This window comes from Battus philenor, unplaced genomic scaffold (assembly GCF_028537555.1).
Source record: "Battus philenor isolate CCGP_79_NKW_IND1 unplaced genomic scaffold, ilBatPhil1.0.hap1 SCAF_18, whole genome shotgun sequence".
NCBI classification, from domain to species: Eukaryota; Metazoa; Arthropoda; class Insecta; order Lepidoptera; family Papilionidae; genus Battus; species Battus philenor.
The window spans coordinates 1,200,959-1,216,023 of NW_027181680.1; the positions used below are offsets into that span (position 1 = coordinate 1,200,959).

A 15,065-nucleotide genomic window follows, 5' to 3' on the forward strand; every position below is an offset into this window, starting at 1 on the left:
AAGACCAGTGCATCTCTCTTTCTGATACAAACAGAGGAAATTTCATTGCACTTATCACACATATACACAACCATTTCAATGATTAAATTGTTGAAACCATCTAAACTGTAATTAAAACTGTAAAATAAATTGAAACCATCAAAACACCAAGCATATGAATGATTTTAAAAATTGTACTTGGCACCCAAACTTACGTAATAAAATCAAAGCGATTCGGTTCTCTTATCACCCCATTCCATTTTAATATCGCAAAATATTTTACAATATATTTACGTGAATATGATAAAACACAATGAACGTTTATATAAAAATGACAGATTCCATATTTAAAAGTAATGTTTTGTTTTTAATTATAACGGTATTAATGGCCAGACTAAATAAATTATTAAAATCTTTGTCTACACGAAAATGTAATAGATAAGCTTAAATACTTTATATAGAGTGTAACGATGATATTTTTTTTAAACATCACAAATTCTTAAATATCACCCGCACCATTGAAAATAACGGAACATACGTGGAGATGAAATAGGTAGGTTTTCACGTCGCCCATGCCTGGGCTACTTTTGATTAATCACCTGTGTTATTGCTTATATATAATGAGGCATTCTCTAGTTGACGGATTGATAGAAGAACTAAATAAGATTGAGGTTATAGTAATAAAAAATATACAATTTTTTAGTAAATAAAATTGTAAAAAAATTTCGAGTCTTTTGGTATGTTTTTTATAATGTCATCTATTTATGAAAACCAGAGCGACTTAATTGCTAATTTAAATACAGGTTTATTACTTACATATAATACTGTGATCAAAAAGTAAGATGAATTTGTTTATGAAATAATTTTTTTTAATAAATCTTCCAAATCAATTATATCCTCTTTAAAGTAATACCAGTCTGATAAAACGCACTTTTGCCAACGCATTTTTTCATTCTTTAAAAAGACGAAATAGTCTTTTTCTGGTATAACCTTCCAAACCTTCGATTCGGTTTGGAATTTTGAGTTTGCTGAATAGTCAGAAGCCTGAAGAGGCAATTTAGGTGAATGCGGTGGTTGCGGAACAATATCAGTCGTGTTTTTGACGCTTTTTATTGAAAAAGCTAAACGATTTTGACACTTTGAGATACAAAACATCCTTCAAAATGGTTTAGCTGTTCCAAATGACATTCTGACTTTTGACAAACAGACGCTTGGCAAATGTTATGGACAGTTCAACTTGGAAAAAAAAATTACCTGCCTACCTAATGCCCGGAAGTTTAAAGCGACAATTTCACCATACTTTTTGATCACAGTAGTAAATAAATATAAATATAATGCATGGCACACCGAGGTATTTCCAAACATCCTGTTTATGGATTATATTTAAAAAATATTAAATAATTCGTAACGGTATTTAATAATCGTAATTAATACCGGTTGTATTGGTCAGTAACAGCGTGAAACATTTCCGCGAAATACTAATGACATTGACAGCTGTCAAAGTATTTGACAGCTCTGTTGTGTAGGTAGCCAAATAAAAAAAATTCACAGCCAGTTACCTTATTTTATGTAACTAATTAGCATAATTAAACTAATATATTATACGGATGCAAATTTAAATGTAAATATTCATTAGAAACTTTTTTGAATAAACAAAATATAGATTAACTGCGTATTTAATGTGCCAACTCGGTGGTCATACAGTACGTGACACTACTTAAGGTTTAATACCAAAAATCAAATCAAGTATTAACTTATAGATGGTAGATTGTTATTTTCAAAATAGAGTCATTGTGTTCAGAATTGCATCCTGTAAAACCATTGCGAGAAGCAAAGAGTCCACTATTCTTTGAAAGTCTTTTCTACAGCATTTTTGATAGAAGCCAACGCTTCATCTGCATCATAAAACCTTAATTTTAGTATATTTGTGTAATTTTAGTATATTTAGTATGTTTAGTGTATTTGTGAGCTTATATATTTAACTATTTTGCAATAAAAATAACACAATTATATTTTATGTAATCTATTCACACGCTTATGTCAATCTTTTTGACTTGATTGACTGGTTTAACTTGTTTCATTAGTTTTATATCTATTGCCATATTGGAATTAACAGATTTCGCTGGTTTGGTAGCATAGTTTTGTTTGGTAAAAACTCTCTCTCTTATAAACCTCGGCTCGGGCCGATATATTGTCACTGGTTTGGAAGGCCGCCGAGTTCTTGAAGTGACCTGGCGGTATGATATATTGATTAAACATGAAATAAGTAAATTTATTTGTCATCTATAAATTTAGATCGATGCAGCTGTTGATAGACAATATAAATGGCTGCACGTGAACTGTAAAACGCGCGAAGTTCATAGCAAACTGTCAAACGCGCGAAGTTCACAGCGGAATGTGAAATGATTTAATGGTTTTCATATTTTCTTATATTCAACAAACTTCTGCATAGTTCACTAACTTTCAACAAGAAGAATAATAATTTATCAGTTACTTTCAAGTAAGAAATTAGCTTCTTAATTAAAAGATTAACAAATTCGTTAAAGGTAATTGAAGTCATTATTAAGTTATGACGTGGTTAAGGGATATGTATACATATTCTTCTTATGACGTATATAAGTAGTATATATGTTTATATATACTAACTGATCCCGACCAACGTTGTTTTGCTACGTATGTTATTTCTAGGAAAAATTAAAAAACAAATAAAAATTAAGGTTTGATAGTAAAGGGATGAAAATTTAGGGTTGTACGTATTTTTATTGTTGTTTTTATTTTTTTATGATGCAGCATATTTCATTAAAAAAAATTGTCTGAAAATAAAAAATTAGGGGTGGACTACCCTGAACATTTAGGGAAATGAAAAATACACGTTGTCCGATCCTCCGCCCTGGCCTATATGCACGCTAAGATTCACGAAAATCGGTCAAGCCGTTTCGGAGGAGTTCAATCACGCACACCATGACACGATAATTATATGTATTAGGTATACATACATGCATGTTAAATTTCGTATAAAATATGACGTCATGTTGCAAAGCCCTTGGCTTACATTCGTACAAAAAACCGGATAAATGAGTAAGGCTTATGAAAGCGAGCGGGGTCAATGGGTAAATATCAGCCAAAATGATTTATCCAAAGCCAATCTACTTAATAATCTGTGCTTACATAACGCTAACTTAGTTGATGTCGACTTGTAAAAGTAAAGAAAGAAAAGTGGCGGTATTGGTCATGATTATTTTTATTTCCCAAATCTAAAAGGATTTTAAGGAGATTTTATATCTATTTACAATTACCATGTATAACGTGATCGATTTGAAATATGTTACATCTTTTTTTTTCTTTCGGAATGCAACACGCCAATGACGTTTGACAATACAAAATCTACAGCGACAGATAGTAATCAATATATATGTATATATGGCAATCCGAATTTTTCTTACTATATTATAATTACCTTATTATTTCTGAAACCATTGATTTTTGTATATAGTGTACTATACATTAATTGACAGTAAATAAACTATACATTCACCCATTTCAAGTTTTTACATCTATAACAAATCATCTATTATTTTAAAATAATTATATAAATTAACGAACGTAAACACTTGTGGTTTCGTAATTACAAAGGATAAAGCTCCGCTCTGATCTTAAATATTTCGTATGTTCACAATTAAGATCATAGGGAGCTTTATCCTTTGTAATAAGAAAGAAACGTAGATATCTGGAAACGCTGCGGTGAGATGCCGATCGACCAGCAGATCAAACGACGCAAGTGTAACTGGATAAGCCACACGCTCCGAAAGGAGCGATGATCACATACCGAGGCAAGCGCTAGAATGGAATCTTCAAGGAAAGCGAAGACGTAGCCGCCCAAAGCAAACTAGGCGGGTGATCACTGCAGAAGTGAAGGCAGTTGGAATGACGTGGAGCGAAGCGCGAGGCTCAAGACTGCTCGGGATGGCGACGTACTGTGGACGCCCTCTGCCTCATCTTGGGGACATAGGAATAAATGATTATGATCTTAAATAAAGCTTTGTTGATCTCGATTAGAAGGTATACCAAACTCGGACGGAATTGTTTTTATTTGTTGTTATAAATTCTTTTAATACAATAGTAAGAAAATGACCTATATTTAGCCACCTCCGCACATGCAGTGGTAGTCGTGCAATGAAATGCACCGCCTGTCAGCCCGCTAATAAATGCGTATGCGGCAAACAATGCGAATCACATAACCGCCACCACCAAATTACTCAACACGTGTTTCACCCCTCCACGGGGCATCTTTAGGAGTTATGGTACACCGATTAGTGCCAAACACAGAGTCCACTCTGTGCATGTGCGGAAGTGGCTAAATATTGGTCCTTTTCTTACTTAGGATGGACTTCCGCAAGGTAACGCCTGATTCCATTAAATATTTTAATACAATAGTTAAAGCGATTACTGACGTTACTTAAAGAATTGCTCGTTTGAATTGGTAGTGTGCGGAGCACGTCGCTCGTGGAACCGATGGCCGTTGAAGCCGAAAGGTTCTCGAATGCTAACCACAAGCTGGTAGACGCACCTCACACTAGGTAGACCGACGACTTAGTTGAGGTAGCAGGAAGTCGCTGGTTGCGCCAGCGCAGGCCAAATCACCGTGGAAATCTTCGGGAAAGGCCTATGCCTTGCAGTAGACGTCCATTGATTAAAAATAAGAATAGATTCAGACGTTACTTTGCAGCATCCATCCTAAGTAAGAAAGGGGCTATTATATAGCTACTTCAGCTATGCAGCAGTAGTCGTGCAATGAAGTGCACCACCAGCATGCTGATAAATGCGCATGCGGTAAACAATGCGAAACACAACTACCGCCGTTAATCTACTCTACACGTGTTTCACCCCTCCACGTGGCATCCTCAGGAGTAATGATGTTACACCGACCAGTGTCAAAGTGACTCGGTGTTTGGCTACTGCTGCATATCGGAAGTAGCTATATATTAGTCCCTTTCTTACTAAAAAGAAGAAGTTCAAGCGATTTATTCCTATGGTTTATAATCACTTAAAAAAATGAAAAGAGAAAATAATAATAATTTTCAGGTTTTTCCCTTTCCGGTCACTAAACACCGATTTATAGTTATTTTAAAAGCACAATCGAAATGTGTTTTCCGTCGGATTTATTCAAAGGCCGACGAAGTAAAGTATGCATTACAATGAGCTCAATTCACAACGCGACGATGATACGGAAATGATGCGACCATTGTGTCACTAGCCTAATTACTTTGTACGCGGTGAATTACCTAACATTTGATAAATAATTCATTTCCTGTTGTAAACTTCCAAATTTTTATATAAAAAAAAACTATTATATTTTATTTATTTATTTAACAGTTTATTGTACACAATAAAAACACTAAAGTAACAATACAAATATAACTGACACAACAGGCACTACTTATTTCTAACCAGAAATTTCTTCCAGTAGGCCTACAATTATATATATATGGAATATCATCAGGACTTAGTCAATATCATTTTTCGTAAAATGTCTAGAATAAACAACCGCCATTTTGAATAAGGTTGGTTGGAACCGTCTTTAATCCAGCTAATAACAAACAATAACTTATTTAAAAACATGGCATATATACGCGTTTCTAGAATTAAATCATACAGATATTCCACCACTATCGCCGATATTACAGCTGTAACACATTATTAACACCACAGTAACATTCCAACATTCATTAACGATGCGAACATTCATTCACGAAGCGGACATTCATTCACGAAGAGAACATTCATTGACGAAGAGAACATTCATTCACGAAGCGAACATTCATTCACGAAGAGAACATTCATTCACAAAGAGAACATTCGTTTAGTTTACTGTTGAATATGTGCATCTTTGAAGATTTCCAATAAGACCAGTTGGAAGCGGTCTTCATCAAACATTTTTCGATGACCTTAAGGAAGTTATTCGTGGAAGTCACTTGCTGTGGTGTCTACTTCAAACTCTTCACGCTCCAGCGGGTATCTGAACACGGTATACCGCTTTCTTTCAACTAGGGTTCAATAATAGAAACGTAAAAATATGAAGAACGTATTAATATTCCTTGCATAATTCTTCTCAATTCTGGGGGTCGTCTTAGAGAGTCGTCGCTCTTAGAGAGGAAAATCAGATGGTGACAACACAGTAATATTTCCTGAACTGGTGAATTTGAGTGGCAGTAGACATACAATATACTACACAAAACAGATGATCACTAGGGTTCTTAATATTCTGGTACAGAGTCCAAGTACGGCGTCCACCCACAAAGTATACAAGGGACCTGGTCGTCAAAACTGGATTCAGACCGTTTCGAAAGAAATCGTTTTGTAAATCTATTCGATGATAGATCTACATCCAGTTTTACAGCAATAACATTATTAACAACGGTGTTGAAATATCTCAACTTTTTTATGGCTCCCGTTATTGGGAGCCTCTCGTACCCCCTATCTGGTGTGGGACAGGGACTTTTTGTTTACATTTATTTTGTTTTTTCACATACATTTATTTTTATTTCCTTTCTCTTCTTTCATACCTCATATTATCTGTCGTTCATTTCTTTCTTTCCACAAGTTTCACTATCTTTCTCTTTCGCTCTATATCGCCTTTAATTCATTCCTGAAATATCTCAATTATTTCATTCTAGAAACGTGTTCAATGATGATATTTATTAATTATATATTATTTTATATTCTAGATATTTAGTACGTCTGGGTGAGCTGGATCTTGCTAGAGAAGATGAAGGTGCAACGCCTGTCGACGTCATCATCAAAACCAAGATCAAACACGAGGAATACAACCCAAAATCCTTCACCAATGACATTGGAGTACTAGTTCTGGAACGTGATGTCCAATTCACGAGTAAGCTTTATGTTTACATTTATTTATTTATAAACCTCTTATTAATCTGTCTAAACAAACAATGTAAATGGTAATAAGTATCAAACCTTTAAAAAGGTTAATATATGGCTGATTTAGCAGCAAGCAGCAACCTATTTTCAATCAACCTGTATAATGATCATTCTGAAATATATTTTTCATCTATTGGAATACATGTCAACAACTTGTTACAGTATAAAGTCTGTAAAGATAGTAAACAACTATTAATTATAATAAACAGTGATAAAAAATTTAAAAACGCAAATTTTACAACTTATTAGCGCGAAAATAAGAAAACACAGTTAACTAAAAAAATGACAGATTCCAAATTTAAAGTTAATACTTGGTTTATTTTTAAATTATAACTGTATTTATGGCCAGAATAATTATAAGAGATTTCTACCTACTTACTGACTTATTACGACATATCTAGAGCCGTAAGTCTTGGAAGTTTTAAATTTCGAAACATTCCTTTATCCAAATAGAGGTCCACAAAGAATGTTTTATGAAATTAGACCCCTAAGGTGGATAGTTTATTAAATAAATTCGTGTTTTCAAACCAGTATTGCTCTGATTAGTATAAAACTTGTACAGAATATTTTTTGATGCGAAGTAAAAGACAATATGGGCCACAAGAAACAGACGAAGGACAGCTGGTATATTATAATACCAGCTAAATATATAGAAATGTGGTATTCTTGTATAGATGTTACGAATTGAAGATTAAACCAAAATATTAGTGTGTATATTGATTAAACTTAGACTATATTTGTATAAATCTTTAAAATCGCAAAAACAATATTTGACCAATGAAATAACAGATAACTATCAGCCAATCACAAGGCGAGAAATATTGTAGAGCGCTGTCTCTTTTACACGCCGTAAATATAGAACGAGAGGTCTGGCGTTGGATTTTGATGCGCCGTTGACGGCCATGTGTACTTCCTACAAAAGTATATGATTGATTTCACAGACCTCATCAGACCCATCTGCATACCACTGGACTCGGAGCTGAGAGCCAGGAGCTTTGTTAATTATAACCCCATCATCGCCGGATGGGGAGACACTACCTACCGTAAGTATCTTGTAATTTGCCTTCTTAGTGTATGTATAACACTCTTAAAATCGATATATACACACATATTATCATCATTTCAGCTGTAAGACTCTTGACAAGACTCTGTGACATTGGTCCCCTTAAAGATTTTTAATGGCACAGATTGGAAGCTGCATCCAATGTCTTCCGATGGCTTTGTCAAGTACATGTATCCAATTTAAGACTGGAGATCTTTGCTCTAAAACCTGAGGTCCCTAGAGCCTTTTCCACTTCAACTTTCTATTTTGTTGAACCTCAGATACCTTTGTTCATCTACAGATCAACCTATATTTGCTAATGCTTCTAAAGTGCCTTTATTTTCTATGATGTACAAATTTTCAAAATCGATACCTCTAAGTAAGAAGTTAAGTTACACCGATTAGTGCCAAACACAGAGTGCCCCTCTAGACCCTCTGGACCTTCTGGAACTCCTAAAGATGCTCCGTGGAGGAGTGAAACACGTGTTGAGTGATTTGGCGGTGGTAGTTGTATAATTCGCATTGTTTACCGCATGCGTATTTATCAGCGGGCTGGCGGGCGGTGCACTTTATTGCACGACTACGACTGCATGTGCGGAAGTAGCTAAATATTGGTTCTTTTCTTACTTAGGATGGACTTCCAGAAAATAACGTCTGATTTCATTAAATCAATACTACTCTAAGCGGCTTATGGAATTTTTATGAACATTTCGTAAGAAATAAGCTTGCCTTTGATATAATACTTTTATCACTACCAAGTGTTATACAAAAATAATAAATAAATGAATTGTGTTTGAACACATCTTTATACACGATTTTCAATTTTCAGGAATCATCGTAGATATTTATTTTATTAATTATTTTCCTAAAATTTCAAAAAGCAGAATCGATGTTTTCAAGGATTCTCTACTGTCTAATAGAATCAGGCGTTTCCTCGAGGAAGTCCACCCTAACTAAGAAAGGAACTAATATCAAGCTACTTCCGCTATGCAGCAGTAGTCATGCAAGAGATGTTAGTTCTGACATCCCCTGAGGATGCCCCGTGGAAGGGTAAAGCACGTGTAGAGTAGATTAACGGTGGTAGTTGTGTTTCGCATTGTTTACCGCACGTGCATTTATCAGCGGTTTGGCGGGCGTTGCATTTCATTGCATGACTACTGCTGCATAGCGTAAGTAGCTATATATTATTTCCTTTCTTAGTTAGGATTCTCTACTAGATCACCAAAGAAGCTTTAAGCGTAACCCCGTCCATTGGTCTCTGGGTGACCTTGATTTCTTATAAGGCCAATAAACGACGACGTCTCATATCAATATTTAACCTAATACCAATAAAAATAAAGTCCTATTTTCATAGGTGGAAGGCCAGCCACACATCTGCAGGCTTTGCAACTGCCCGTGGTGAGCAACGAACAATGCGCGCAAGCGTACGTCAAGTACACGGTGCAGGTGATTGACGGGCGTGTCCTCTGTGCCGGATATAAAGACGGTGGCAAGGATGCATGCCAGGGAGACAGCGGCGGCCCCCTCATGCAGCCAATTGTGAGTATCATCAACTTACCTCAAAGGACTAGACCTTAAAATCATTCATTACGGGAGTTATAATCAGAGAGCTAACAATAAATGATTCTTCCTGAAACCAATTTTTAATGGCCCTCAAACTGGGTGATATTTCAAAAGCATTACTAGAGGAAAGAAGTTTTAAAACCATTACCACTGGAGAGGACTTTGATATTGTAACCTAATGGGTTCCACATCAAACTAATATGTGATTGGATTTGCGTACAGTGGAGCAGGACACAGTTCTGGTCCAAATGTTCAAGAGGCCCAGGGGATTCGCTAAGTGCATCTGTGACTTACCAGTCGACCAGACCAAGATACACGCAATAGCGAGTTGTTCCGTATTCGCAAAAGAGAGATGGGAATGTGAAGTGTAACAGGAGGAAAGGGATGGAAAGTGGTACCATTGCCTCTCACCTGAGCCCACGGGACTAGTGGAAACTAGTGCGGGGTTCTAGGTAAAAACAATCCAGCCATGAGTTTCTTCTAGGATTTTCAATTATATGTTTTGTCATCGAAGACGTCCATTGCTGTACATTGGTCTTCAAAGTTTTCTAGAAGGATTAGTTAGAAGCGGCCTGTATCCAGCGAGTAACAAGATAGTCATTCCACCTTGTGGATGGACCTTGTACGTGCTTGCCAATCCATGATTTCCATTCTAGAACACTATTTGAATAACAAAGTTAAAGTCAACGTCGACAGATGGCGCTAGGTGTTAGTAGACGTATAAAATGGGCACCGCGCGGTAGAATCGTCATTAATAAAGTAGACTCGACCACGACACGACATGCATATTTTTATGGTAGATGTTAATCAAAATTGAGGAATTTTAACAGGTTATTTCAAATTTCAGTGGGATTCGAAGAAGTTCGTAACGCACTTCTACCAAATCGGCGTGGTATCGTACGGCAAGAAATGCGCTGAAGCCGGCTTCCCGGGTGTGTACACCCGCGTCACCGTCTTCGTGCCCTGGCTGGAGAAGACCCTGCTTGGTAAACGCTGATGAACATAATTCTCTACACTCTCAGGTTGTGATAAATTATAACTCATTAATTTAATACGTCTAACTATCTAGATATTAAAAATATTACAATTTTTTTTAAATCATTTATAATCTTTCGTTTTTATTTCTCGATTTATTGCGCTATGACATCTGTCATATTTGACATATGTATAAATTTAAATTTGATATAAAATATTATCTGTGCTATTTATTACATGTCAAATAAACTAATATAATTTAACGATGATAAACAGTGATGGAAAAAATTCAAAGAAGAAAATCATATTAAACATATATTAACCTATACAAATCTCTTTCGTTTTTGTACCAGTTGACTTAAGAATCTGTTACGTCGGCTTTTTTTTTTCGACAATTGTAAAAGTTTAAAATAAACTTGTATGATTCTCTACTAATATGATTCTCTTCAGCTTTTTAGATTCTATGATTGAGCTTTATTAGAACCTCCGCTTGTTGTTCTCAATAAAATTAATAATAATATTAGACCTAAAGATTAAATACAAAAATGACGACACTGATATTATATTTCCATCACTGATATTTTGATTATGATAAACGTAATAAATGTACAATTAAATGTATCTATAGTGAATAAGGATCATCATCTTTACCTCTGTTAAAATTATAAAGCGGGTTAAATATTACATTCAAAGTATTAAAAATCGAGTCACGTTATTTCAAATAGAATAAATATAACACGCCTGTTATATAATCATTGTTAATATTTATCTGTATGCTTCATTGAAATTTACTATATCGATTTTTTATCGATTTTAATATGATTTAATTACCGAAATAATTATTTTTTGTAAATATTATTTAACGAATGTGTCACTGTGTCGTTTCAAAGTATTTCAACTTATATTACTATTCCATTATAAATAAAAACGCACATGTAATCGATTTTAATTATGTATATTCCAATTAATTATTCGATTTAGATTTCTACAAAGCTTGTATTAAGAAAATATAACAACACTAATCAAACCTTTTAAAAAAACTATTTTATTGCATACGTCAAATTTGCCGCCATTATTAATGTCTGTAAACCGATATCTTAGTGTTGCAATATGAAGGAATATTATTATTAAAGTTACCAATATTTACAATTATTATTATTATAGAAATAATTATATTTAAATACACTAAAGTTATTTTAAAGAGATGTTGATATAAAATTTATTTTTATTTATAAATATCATTAACCAGTGAAAAATGTTTCTTATAGCAAAAGAACCAGTCTTTAAAACAAGTACGTAATTTAGATAATTTGAATATGCTCTCATAATTTACTAGTTAATTAAATTGTATTTTATATTAAGTGTTGTATAATTATTGTAATAAGTTTTTATTATAACTAAACAGTAATGATAGCTCGCTCCAGGGGCGGTTCTAGATCGTAAAGCGCCCGTGTGCAATGAAACCCTGGCGCCCCCTAGGCCTGACCCCTTCTTCGCGGCTATAACTATTAACTTTGCCGTCGTAACAAGAAAGTTTTTTCATATTCCAACAAGATATTTTATAAGAAGGTACAGCTTACAGTATGGTATTAGTTACGGCCTTTCTTTTTATGACGGCAGAATAATACTCATAGTTTTTATATCTGCCGCCATCACGCTAGCTGGGCGCTTCTGTCATATCATTGTTGTACCATGATGGTCCAAAACGATGCTCTTAGCTGTCTCAGGTAGCGCCGTGGAGCTCCCTGAGACGGCGGCGCCCGTGTGCATTGCACACCCTGCATTATAGGTTAAACCGCACCTGAATAGCTTCTATTTTTATTGAACGTATTTATTTTCGGCACTTGTGACATTAAACTGCGTATTAATTATCTATTTCTTTTATTTCTATACCATTTAATTTTTGTATTTGATTAGCCCAATCACCATCAGAACATATTTATTTATTCACCATAGATAATAAATGGATAATAATCAGATATATAACTTTTATTATCTATAGTGATCATTTGTAAGTAAAGAATAGCAGCGCTTAATTTCACACAAGTGAAATAAGCGATTTTTAGCATTTCTATGACGACATAGAAGTTTTAAATAAGCAACAAGGGTTTCAAACGCGTTCCGGTCTGCAAAGAATCTACAATTAAGTCATGCAAGTAAAAGTTCATATCTCTTGAGGAGAAAAGAGGTTTTCTATCCTGAAACTACATAACTATTCCATAGGGAACGCCATTACGGAATGCTTGTATTGACAGTATAGAAGATACATTACTTCATCATCGGCGACGCTTTCAAAAGGGGAATTCCACAGAAATATAATAGTTTATATAGATCAGGCGATAGATGGCGCTCTACAATACTCCTCGGCTTGTGATTGGCTGATGATTTTTATTGGTTGAACAATGTTTACATAGTTTTAAATCTGTATAAATATGGACTAAGCTTGATGAATATACCACACACCGCATGCTTCAGACACTTACTACACTGCAAGCGATAACTCACCATCTACAGCAAACACTGGCGACCGCTCACCGCACGAATAATCGCGTGTGTTGCACAAAGATCATTCACCACACTTCCTACCGTCTGTTACGTAAACGGCATCGGCCTCCCGACGCCGCCGTCGCAAACAGCGTGGGCGATCCGAGGTAGGATCAGTATCCTTCCTTAGATTGCCGAGTGGTCCACGTTGCCGACCACACTTAACTCTTCATTCAGCACACTTCAGTAATACTGAACAGACAGGCGCGCTAGCCGCGAGTTCTGCCGGCCGACTGGGTCACTCTGGGTTTGTGTCCTCGAGGGCTGGCTGGGTAAGCCCCGCTGCTACTTTCTTGCAGCCACTAACTTTGTGACTTCCTCGACTCCCGCCGAGTACTGATATGGATTCGGCAACTCGAATCCTGTAATTTTATATGGTTCCCGGACCCCTCCGTTCCGTGAACTCGTTTCCGATGAAGCTGTAAAAGCCGCAAGGCTAACAGCAAAAACTTCACATAAGACAATAGACAATGAATATACACACTTCTACTTCGGACTTTGTGTTGTTATTACTTCCAAAACCGACCGGCACTTGAAAAAATCCCATAGATGTACAATTATTTTTGAAAATAAACAAGAGTTCCAAACGCCTGGTGTATTAAGAACCTTCATTTAACTCGAGCAGGTGTTAGGAGCATATATCGCTTGAGGAAAAAGAGGTTTTATATCCTGAAACTATGACTGTTTTATATATATAGAATGCTTGTATTGACAGAATTATGACAGTTAAGTTTTTTTTTTAATCGCAAAGACGTATCTGGATTTGGACAGGGCTTCACAAGATTTTGAATTTATTACATTATTTATAGTTTTTCATAAACATACTATTATTATCTTCAAATTTTGTTTACAATTTTTGTTTTACTTTTATTTTCAATTCTTCATGTTTTATATACTTATTTTCATTTCCTGTTTTAACACTTGTCCTGTTGCGCTTTAGGCTATATTCTTAGTAGGTCATAAGATAGCCTTGCTCAAATGATAGAAGGAATTACAAATCCGATGTATATATGTTGGTAATTACTAATAAGGATACGGAAAAGAAATATAAACAATTTCGCTTGGTTACTTTATTATATAGTACAATTAATATTACCCATACAACAACCTGATTTAGCCGATTAAAGCTTTCCTAAACGCATTGCACCCTCGATCCGTTCTTATTCTATAGATGTACTGATAATAATCAAATAATAGCAATAAACAAAGCTACACTAGCGACCTCATTAGCAATGTTTCTGAAAATTATAAAATTTATTTCTACCCGCAATACAAAATGACGTTTAAGCACAATTCGAAACTTAATACACATTGCATTACGATATATATTACCAATTCAATAGCTTACTCACTTGATTAGTTCAAGTGTTTGTAACATAGAGCTGTATAAACTAATTTGAACGAAAGTTTCAAACAATATACATTGCTTTAATGTACAATCCCAATAACGTTGTAGATATTGTGGGTTGTATTAAAATTATGACTTAAACATTCAAACCAATTTGTAAACAATTTTTTTATGTAGGGTAGTCCAAGTTTTAGAACCTTGTCTATCATGTCATACAAATTCAATTTGATACAGTTTGATGAAATCAAGGCATTGTAAATGTAGACATATAATTAAAGAATATCATTCGCTGGTACATTACTTCTCTGGTATAATCTCATGTGAATATAGTTTACTAAACATCTAACTGGGCAAGATATGAACACGTTGCATTTTATAAAAGATATAGTTTTACAAATGTTGTATAACTGTGGGTAGCACAAAATTACAATTCTTTGACTACCCACAGACTATAATATACACTTCACTACTATCAAAATGTTGCCTTTATAATTTTAGTTTTAATTATTTTTATTTCGAACATCTTTAATCATTATTAAAACAATGTTAAAAATCAAACAACACATCGAAATTATAATTATTATAAGGCTTAATTGAACCATTACTGTATGCTTTTCTAAACAATAAAACTGAACAAAATTAATCAAAATAAAAATGACGCGCAATACATTCGTA

The 15,065-nt window shown here is 34.7% G+C and overlaps 1 protein-coding gene across 2 annotated transcripts in view; it reads left to right on the plus strand.

Moving 5' to 3' along the window:
- Positions 1 to 10,747, plus strand: part of LOC137920179 (venom serine protease Bi-VSP-like) — a 38,531-nt gene extending 27,784 nt beyond the window's left edge. Inside the window, exons 6-9 of one of the 2 annotated variants that reach the window (XM_068763440.1) lie at positions 6,705 to 6,868; positions 7,860 to 7,961; positions 9,315 to 9,499; positions 10,371 to 10,747. In XM_068763440.1, coding sequence (XP_068619541.1) covers positions 6,705 to 6,868; positions 7,860 to 7,961; positions 9,315 to 9,499; positions 10,371 to 10,520 — 601 coding nt within the window. In that variant the 3' untranslated portion in view covers positions 10,521 to 10,747. The remainder of the gene's footprint in view (positions 1 to 6,704; positions 6,869 to 7,859; positions 7,962 to 9,314; positions 9,500 to 10,370) is intronic. The other variant, XM_068763441.1, reaches the window with a different exon arrangement.
- Positions 10,748 to 15,065: the final 4,318 nt, after the last annotated feature.